Source organism: Protomyctophum parallelum (genome assembly GCF_964188405.1).
Source record: "Protomyctophum parallelum genome assembly, chromosome: 13".
In the NCBI taxonomy this organism is placed as follows: Eukaryota; Metazoa; Chordata; class Actinopteri; order Myctophiformes; family Myctophidae; genus Protomyctophum; species Protomyctophum parallelum.
The window spans coordinates 38,943,727-38,953,414 of record NC_139708.1 but is presented as its reverse complement, the minus strand read 5'-3'; the positions used below and the strand labels follow the sequence as shown (position 1 = coordinate 38,953,414).

General features: G+C 43.1%; 1 protein-coding gene across 1 annotated transcript; it reads left to right on the top strand.

Moving 5' to 3' along the window:
• The first annotated feature begins 5,539 nt into the window (after window positions 1-5,539).
• Window positions 5,540-9,396, top strand: LOC310869270 (uncharacterized protein). Its single transcript, XM_083779918.1, has 3 exons — window positions 5,540-5,674; window positions 7,584-8,369; window positions 8,404-9,396. The coding sequence occupies exons 1-3, from the start codon at window positions 5,548-5,550 to the stop codon at window positions 8,493-8,495; spliced, it is 1,005 nt and encodes a 334-aa protein (XP_083636044.1). The 5' UTR covers window positions 5,540-5,547; the 3' UTR covers window positions 8,496-9,396.
• The last annotated feature ends 292 nt before the right edge of the window (window positions 9,397-9,688 follow it).

Below are 9,688 nucleotides of genomic sequence, written 5' to 3'. Positions count from 1 at the left end.
GGTGCTCTATTGGACAGTAAAATAAGCAATAGGCCTACGTTCTCATTGCCATGCAAAAATGGCCACACATGTTGGGAAGTTAAAGGGCAGCTGGTGCCCAAGCCCCAAGTAGTGCAAGTGTACAGGCTGAGTAATTCAAAATATTCCAAAATGATGGAGACTGAATTGAAAATGGGGTGTAGCCTAGGCCTACATGTTTTCTCGATGGAAACCTTTGGTTTAATAAGATTTTGAAGTGATGCTGATGGATTTTATCAGTCTAATGATCAGCTAGCCTGGGCTTCATTTCGGTATATGATCCGGGCAGGAGTGGATGATATGCAAGTATTGTTTTGTAGTCGACGGGCAGGAACAACAAACCCGAACTTCCTTTTCCCTCTAACCGATTTTTCTCAATAGCTGCAGGCTACGAGAGCTTTTATTGTTATTCTTCCGTTTTGAGGGAAAAGGAAGTTCGTGTTTGTTGTTCCTGGCTATGGAGTGGACTACAAAACAATACAACATGACGTAACGATATCATCCGCTCCCAAGCGGATCATATACTGAAATGAAACAGACCAGCCTCTTTCCTCCGAGGTGGTGGAAAGCCTGCAGCTGGTGAGGCGAGGTTAATGATCGGCTAAGCTGATTATATTCAATAATGACATGGATGGTTTGATTGAAATATTTATTAACAGTTTGCAGAATACAGTACATTTCAAACACAAACTCAATACAAAGACTTAACTGTGTGGACGACCCAATTAAGCATTACACTTGTTTACAAGAGGGTCCACCATGTTCAATTCATCAAAACATTTAGAGACGTACAAATAGACACTTCTATATAGACAAAGAACAGAACAGGAATTCATCATAAAGGCGGTAAAAAGGGAAAAGAAACGCATGTACAGTGAGGGGAAAAGGTGAGGGGGATGTGTAGACTCTAGACTAGAGCAGTGGTTTTCAACCATTGTCATATCGTGGTCCATTATTTATTCTGTATTTATTACCATTATAAATTATTATACCATTATTTACCATGACATTCTGCGTGAACCCCATAGAGCTATAAAGGAGGGGGGAACCCTCGCAGCGTAATGGTATGTTTCAGTCCGGACGAGAGAGGGGCGGAGCAGTGAGATTCTGTGTTCATCATATTTACGTTTGCACTGCAGTGCCCTGCTGTCCTCTGTGTGCCTTAAATGTCCTATCTGACACGCCTCGAAAATATCATTGGTGATACTGTACCACGTACTGTATCACGTTTAAATAAATCTAACGCTATAGTTTACAGTCTAGAGTATAGAGCCGGCCTGCGAACCTTGCAACAACAACAACAACACAATCTTAATTCTGTGTTCATGGTGTGCTGTTTTCAACTTGGAGAGACAAAAGAGGACCGCTAGTCCACAGTTCGTTCTTCTGGATACGTGGGATGAAAACAGTGAGTGGACTGATCAGAGTTACCCTGCTTTAGCCTGCTACCTAGCACTGGACCAGGGCTACCTGCTAACTAGCACTGGACCAGGGTCTGCTAACCTGCTAACTAGCTCTAGCACTGGACCAGGGCTACCTGCTAACTAAACCAGCACTGTCTGGACCAGGGTCTGCTAACCTGCTAACTAGCACTGGACCAGGGCTACCTTCTAACTAGCACTGGACCAGGGCTACCTGCTAACTAGGGACCGTACCTATGTTCCCTCAGCTCTATGTTCCCTCAGCCTACGACAACCTACCTCCTCCCTCACCCTAACCCTAACCTCCCCCGGGGCAGACACCTAAACCTAACCGCAACCCTCTCCCGACCCGCAGCGCACCCCCGGGGCAGACACCTAAACCTAACCGCAACCCTCTCCCGACCCGCAGCGCACCTCTGGGCTGAGGGAACATAGAGCTGAGGGAACATAGGTATGACCCCGCTAACGAAACCAGCACTGGACCAGGGTCTGCTAACCTGCTAACTAGCTCTAGTACTGGACCAAGGCTACCTGTAGCCCCGCTGGCTGCGCGTCCTTACGTTCCTGCCTCTGATCTGCAGAGCAGATGTAAAGTCAGATGTAAAGTCATCCAAATGTCAGAAACATTACGTACGTAGGGTTCCGAGCGGGGCTAGGCTACCTGCTACAATACCTGCACTGCACTGACTGTTGGCACTGCAGGCAGTATCATGCAGGGACAAACATTAAGTAAGGTACAAAACTTTGATTTTGTATGTGTGTGTGTGTGTGTGTGTATATATGTATATATATATGTGTATATATATGTATGTGTATGTGTGTGTGTGTATATATATATATATATATATATATGTATATGTATATGTATATATATATATATATATATGTATGAGGGAGGGAGTTCACAGTGAATTGGGGGTGATAAATTGTAGCCTCGCGCTGCCTGCCTTTATCTGCCTTTGCGATGCATAGATTTACAAGATAATGGAGGTTCTGCAAAACCGCGGAGGGAGTCCCATATATGGGGATTGATTCATTGAAATATTTATTAACAGTTTGCAGAATTACAGTACATTTTAAGCACAAACTCAATACAAAGACTGTTAACTGTGAGTGGACGACCCAATTAAGCATTACACTTGTTTACAAGAGGGTCCACCATGTTCAATTCAACAAAACATTTAGAGACTACAAATGGACACTTCTATATAGTCAAAGAACAGAACAGGAATTCTTCATAAAGGAGGTAACAAGGGAAATAAACATATACAGTGAGGGGAAAAAGGAGGGGCGGTGGGGGGGATTCAGATTTTACGGGGGCCAGTTTCAAATTGCAGCCATCCGTAGGTGCCCTTTGAGAGCGGTTTTGAAGGAGTCAAGGGATTCACATGTCTTAATGGTAGGGCGTTCCACATTTTGGTGGCATAGGAGTGAAAATAATCCCTCCCTCTGATGTTGTGGGTGTGGACTTTGTTAACATTAAAGGTATATTCAGTGATTTCACTTAATTCAAATATCACTTATTTTTTTGTTTTGTTGTGATAATCCTCCCTACTATAGTGTGCTGCCCATATAAGGAGTTCCTCCCTGTCCCCAGTTAACCCCTGGGGGTCAAAAAACCTTAGGTTTCGTTTTTGACTCTCTATCCTGATTGGACGAAAGGCTGGGTCCCACAGCCAAAAACTAAACCTAAGGTTTTTTGAGTGAAATCACTGAATATACCTTTAAGGAAGTATTTAGACAGGTACATGGGTATCTTAGTGAAGTATTTAGACAGGTACATGGGTATCTTAGTGAAGTATTTAGACAGGTACATGGGTATCTTAGTGAAGTATTTAGACAGGTACATACATGGGTATCTTAGTGAAGTATTTAGACAGGTACATGTGTATCTTGGTGATGTATCGAATCTTGTGGACCAGACCCATTGCAAGATGCTGTACTCTGTTGTCGACCCTAAGCCATTCCAGCCTGTCAAAGTGGGCAGGGGTGAGGTGGGTTCTGGGTGTGAGGCCAAGTAGGAGCCTGACCAGTTTGTTTTGGGTGGTCTGGAGCCTTGTTTTAAGGGCCTTTGAGGTGCTGTGGTACCAAGAGGTGCATGCATAGTCAAAGAAACCTTGTACGAAGGTCTTCAAGGTGTTTTTGCTGACCAGTCCAGATCCTGTAAAGGAATCTTGATTTTTGATTTACTTTTTTGATTACGTTGGTGGCCATTTTATCACCGTAAAGATTAGCCTCCAGGATGGAACCTAATTTCATATTTTCGTGTGATAATATTGTCACCCACCCAAGAAGCCATCTGCCTTGCTGAGATTACTATTTGATCCAAAGAGAATGGATTCAGTTTTTGGTGTAAGGATAGTTTGTTATCAGCGAGCCAGATTCTACCGAGTTCAGCGCTGAGGGTCTTTTCAACCTGCAGTTTGTTCCTGTCCGAGACCAGCAGTGTTGAGTCATCTGCGAAACAGAACAAGTTGCAGTCACAAGCTGATGTCATGTCGTTTACATATAATAGGAACAGTAAAGGCCCTAGTATGCTTCCTTGTGGAGCGCCACAGCTCACTGGGAGGAGGGGGGAGACAGTGTTCCGTTCACCTCCACCATCTGTTCTCTCCCCTCCAGGTAGGATTGCATCCAGCTCACTGATGTGCTATCAAAACCAATAGCTTTTAGCTTGTTAACCAGTATGGAGTGGTTCACGGTGTCAAAAGCCTTTTGGAGGTCCAGCATGACCATGCCACAGTATTTTCCAGCATCCACCTCGTGTTTGATGTGGTCGCTCAAATAGAGGAGGCATGTGTCAATGGAGTGGGATGTTCTGAAACCAGATTGGAACTCGTACATAAATGTATTAGTGGCAAGATAGGCCTACTTTTCAACCTGTTCATAGACAACTTTTCCATCACTTTCGAGATGGAGCTTAGAATAGAAATAGGGCGATAGTTGCCGGGTTCTAATTTACTCCATTTCTTGTGCAGGGGGGGTTACTTTGGCCAGTTTAAAATCTTGGGGGACCTGTCCCTGTTTGATGGAGAGGTTTACTATGTGGGTGATGATTGGATCTATGGAAATGGCTGAGTCTCTGAGAAATTTGGAGGGAATATTGTCATGGCCAGTGGGGTTGGAGGGCACTCCGTTTTTTAAGTACCTCCTCAGTTGTTACCATTGCCATTTTATAATCATCTTTACAAACATGATTTTGTAGAAGGCTTTGATGTGCTCTACACCAAAACACCCAGAGTGGGAGGGCAGTTTGTTAACCAGCATTGTTGCAATGTTTGTAAAGAAGATGTTTAAGTAGTTGGCTACATCAAACTTGTCAGTGATGAGGGTGTCGTTCAATTTGATGTTTGTTTGTAAACCTGGTTTTTAGTTTCTGACCACAGCCTAGTTGGTTGTTTACCAGAGCTCCCGAGGATTGTTTTTGTTTTCCTCGGCTTTATCATTGATAAAGTTTCTTTTGGCTGATTTGGTCATGGCAGTTACACTGTTTCTTAGCTTGTTACGTTGGGTTTTTAGGATGCCCAGTTGGTTTTGGAGATCACTGTCGAAGCGCTTGGCTAGCTTGGACTTGCATTTAAGAAGTTCAGAGCATTTTTTGTCTCTCGCTTTCATTGCAGTCAGTATGTCCGAATTCATCCATGGCTCCGAGCGGGTTTTGACTTGACGGGGGGGTGTCTAGTTTCTGAATTTATTAGGTATGGGTATAGGATTTCAAAAAGCTGTGCAAATGTGTTGGGAGCGCCCCGTAGTGGTCTGTTTGCACAGACTAAAATATTTGATACGTATGGTTGAAAACCAAAATAATTGAGATTATCAATTTATTTTGGTTTTCAACCATACCTAATACGTATAGTATACAATCTCTCGTGTGTGTGTGTGTGTGTGTGTGTGTGTGTGTGTGTGTGTGTGTGTGTGTGTGTGTGTGTGTGTGTGTGTGTGTGTGTGTGTGTGTGTGTGTGTGTGTGTGTGTGTGTGTGTGTGTGTGTGTGTGTGTGTGTGTGTGTGTGTGTGTGTGTGTGTGTGTGTGTGTGTGTGTGTGTGTGTGTGTGTGTGTGTGTGTGCAAAGCAGATGTCTACCAGTGATGAGCATCTATCAAGTCACAGCATGTTGACTCAGCACGACTCAGCAGCCCTGAGTCCAGACCTGAGCTCTGCTGCCCTCTGGAGGACAGACCATGCAATGGCTCCTCCCACCTTCACCTGGGAGGACAACAACCACACTGATACAGGCAGTGAGTCTCTCTCTCTCTCCATTTTGCACCACATGCTTACAAGCACCACACTGCCGACCACTGGGAAACTTTGCACGCACACTCCCAGTGCGCCAAGGAAGAACCTCCACCACAATTGTTTTTTAAATCAGCGTGTTACAGCGCCACCATGAGCTAGATGTTCTTTATGAAACGAGTTTAAATAAATAAATTAATTCATTCTTACAGTAAATTCTTACTGCAAGATGATATTACATCCAACAATCAGTGGTAGAGGCGGGCTCGTTCGCCTTTCTACAGAAGCCTGTTTAGGACAAAACACTGCATCGCATCTGGTCATTATGAAAAACAATCAACAAATAAGCGGTTAGCTGGAAAGGGTGGTACGCACTGCGTAGAAAATCATCGGCCACGACCTTCCAACTGTCTCCTCCATCTACACCACACGCACCAAGCTTAGGATGCAGAGGGTGATTGCTAACCCCTCCCACCCTGCCAGCTCTCTCTTTGTACCCCTGCAAGAGGTAAGAGACTTTGGTCTCTAAAGTGCAATACCTCACGCTTAAAAAATAGCACTTATCCCGAGTCTGTTCGCCACCTAAACTCTGACCCTCTTCACTTGCACTTTACAGCGTGATGCTGGTTTGTAAAAACGATGAACTACCGGTAGTCTGCAATGAATTGTTATTTATTCAACATGCATTGTAACGTTTTTTCTTTCTTATCAATTGGTCTGTACTTTTGTATCTTTTTCTACCGTATGAATATGTGATGTTTGTCTGTTTTTAGAGCACTGAAACAAATTCCAATTAACTCTGTTGACAAATATCACTTATTGTTTTTGTTTTGTTGTGATAATCCTCCCTACTATAGGCAGGAGACAACACTATTTGTTTTGTTTTTCTTCTTATAAATTATTTGATCGGCCCAAAACATTGTGTTCATTGTCATGATTTGTCACGATCCGAGTTGGCTTTGTCCGCGGCGTAACCGTCTTTAAATAAATACTTTAAGAAAAGCCTATGGGAAAAATGCATTGCGATTCATTTCCTGGGCCACTCGTCGTTCTGAAAGGGGGAGGGACTGCGACGCTCTATAGAGTGTGCTGACCATATAAGGAGTTCCTCCCTGACCCCAGTTAACCCCTGGGGGTTAAAGAACCGTAGGTTTCGTTTTCGGCTAGGTGACCCAGCCTTCATCCAATAAGGATAGAGAGGGGCCTTCCGCCAATCATGGGGGCAGGCTTTTGTGTATGTGCTGTTGGCCTGCCGCGTGTCCACCACTGTAGTGCATGCATGTGCACATCTTGTTATCGGGGCGGACCGGGGGGTTTTCAAAATCACCCAAATCACTGAATGCTCCTTTAAGACTACAATTAGAGAACATCTGTCTTTATATTGCGTCCTGCTTCCTACATAATGTAATTGAACGTGCTTGATATTTTGTATAAAGCACATTTTGCTGAAGTTATGTTCTCTCTCTCTTGGGGTGGGATTGGCTCAGGTCTTAGAGTGGCCGTTAGAGCAGCCGGATGGGAACCTTGGGGTTCCCAGTTCGATCCTGGGCTCCCCCAGAGTTAAGCGTTTTTCATAGTCTGGATATTCAGTGGTGAGGTGACCACCGAACTACAACATGACGTCACTGAGCCGCGGTGAAGAGCAAACCACCACCACCGCCCCAGCCCTTCTCTCTGTTTTTACTCACCACCGCTCAAAGTTATTTCAGCTCCGGTGGTCACCTCGCCACCGAAAATCCAGACTATGAATGAGCCTTAAGTGTCTTTGAGCAAGCCTCTTCGAACCCCTAATTGCTCCCGATGTGCAGGTTGGTGCCTTGTGTGTTTCCCTCCGCCATCAGTGTATGAATGTAAAGCGCTATAGATAAATGCGCCATATAAATGCACAATTTACCATTTCTCTCCATGTTCTAGATCTCCAAATCCTTCCTGGTGTGTGTAAAGAGGAGTCTTCCCCTGATCGCCAGGAGAGCAGCAGCAGCAGAAGTAGTCTGGTGAAACTAGAACCTGCACAGATTAAAGAAGAACAGGAGGAGAGCAACTCCAGTCTGATCCAGGTGAAAATAGAACCTCCACAGATTAAACATGAACCTGAGGAGAATAGCTCCATACTGGTCCAGGTGAAAATGGAACCTCCACAGATTAAAGAAGAACAGGAGGAGAGCAACTCCAGTCTGATCCAGGTGAAAATAGAAACTCCACAGATTAAAGATGAACCTGAGGAGAATAGCTCCAGACTGGTCCAGGTGAAAATAGAACCTCCACAGATTAAAGATGAACCTGAGGAGAAAAGCTCCATACTGGTCCAGGTGAAAATAGAAACTCCACAGATTGAGTCAGAAGTACTTCTAAAACCAGAGGACGCTGCAGGATTATCGTTGACATTACTAGCAGTGAAAAGTGAAGATGACGATGAAAGCAGTAAGACAGAGCCTCTAGCCAGCACCTCAACTGAACACATGGAAACACAAGCTGATGTAGAGGACTGTGGAACATCACAACCAACTAGTGATGAGCAGCTCTTGTGTTTACACGGTTCTTATACTTATAACAGTGATGACTGGGAAACCACGGATGATGAGTCCGTTTTGGACACACTGAAATCATGCAACACAGAACCTGTGGAAGGACACAAATTGTCTTATAGCAACCTGTCCCAGAACCTGAAATCATTTAAACAAAAGCCATACATGAGAGGTAGTACAGAGTGTGGTATAGTCTGTGGTGGCATGAGTGTTCTGGCAGAACACGTGGTTATTCATACAGGTGAAAAGCCATTTGTTTGTACAGTTTGTAACAAAAGCTTTACACAAAATGATTACCTGAAATCACACATGAGGATTCATACAGGAGAAAAGCCCTTTGTATGTACAGTTTGTAACAAAGGCTTTACTCACAAATATTGTCTGAACGCACACATGATGATTCATGCTGGCGAAACACCCTTTGTTTGTACAGTTTGTAACAAAAGCTTTAGTCGGAATCCAGATCTGCAAACACACATGAGGATTCATACCGGAGAAAAGCCCTTTGTATGTACAGTTTGTAACAAAGGCTTTACACACAAACGTTGTCTGAAAGCACACATGATGATTCATACTGGTGAAACGCCCTTTGTTTGTACAGTTTGTAACAAAAGCTTTAAGCGAAATCCAGATCTGCAAACACACATGAGGATTCATACCGGAGAAAAGCCCTTTGTATGTACAGTTTGTAACAAAGGCTTTACAAACAAACATTGTCTGAACGCACACATGATGATTCATACTGGCGAAACGCCCTTTGTTTGTACAGTTTGTAACAAAAGCTTTAGGCGAAATCAAGTTCTGCAAATACACATGAGGACTCATACAGGAGAAAAGCCCTTTGTATGTACAGTTTGTAACAAAAGCTTTAGTCTAAAAGCAAATCTAAAATCCCACATGAGGATTCATACAGGCGAAAAGCCATTTGTATGTACAGTTTGTAACAAAAGCTTGAGGTTAAAATCAAATCTAAAATCCCACATGAGGATTCATACAGGCGAAAAGCCATTTGTATGTACAGTTTGTAACAAAAGCTTTAGGCAAAATCAAGTTCTGCAAATACACATGAGGATTCATACAGGAGAAAAGCCCTTTGTATGTACAGTTTGTAACAAAAGCTTTGGTCTAAAATCAAATCTAAAATCCCACATGATGATTCATACAGGAGAAAAGCCTTTTGTATGTACAGTTTGTAACAAAAGCTTTAGGATACAAAATAGTCTAAAATCACACATGGGAATTCATACAGGCTTTTGAAACACCATTTGTTTGTACAGTTTGTAACAAAAGCTTTAATTAAAAAGTATCTCTGAAAACACATGATTCATACAGGAGAAACACCATTTGTTTGTACAGTTTGTAACAAAAGCTTTCAAGAGGGTCATCTGAAAAGAAACGTGAGAATGCATACAAAAAAGCGAAATAAACTAAAAACAAATTAAACAATATATAGTTTTTTGTTTACTGAAAAACTAGAATAATAAAATGATTTAA

What these genes read in the sequence shown, in the direction of transcription:
- LOC310869270 (XM_083779918.1), top strand. Translation starts at nt 5,548, where the DNA reads ATGTTGACTCAGCACGACTCAGCAGCCCTGAGTCCAGACCTGAGCTCT. An exon ending in CAACCACACTGATACAGGCA is followed by an intron (nt 5,675 to 7,583) that starts GTGAGTCTCTCT and finishes TCCATGTTCTAG; the next exon opens with ATCTCCAAATCCTTCCTGGT. An exon ending in AAAGCCATACATGAGAGGTA is followed by an intron (nt 8,370 to 8,403) that starts GTACAGAGTGTG and finishes TGGTGGCATGAG; the next exon opens with TGTTCTGGCAGAACACGTGG.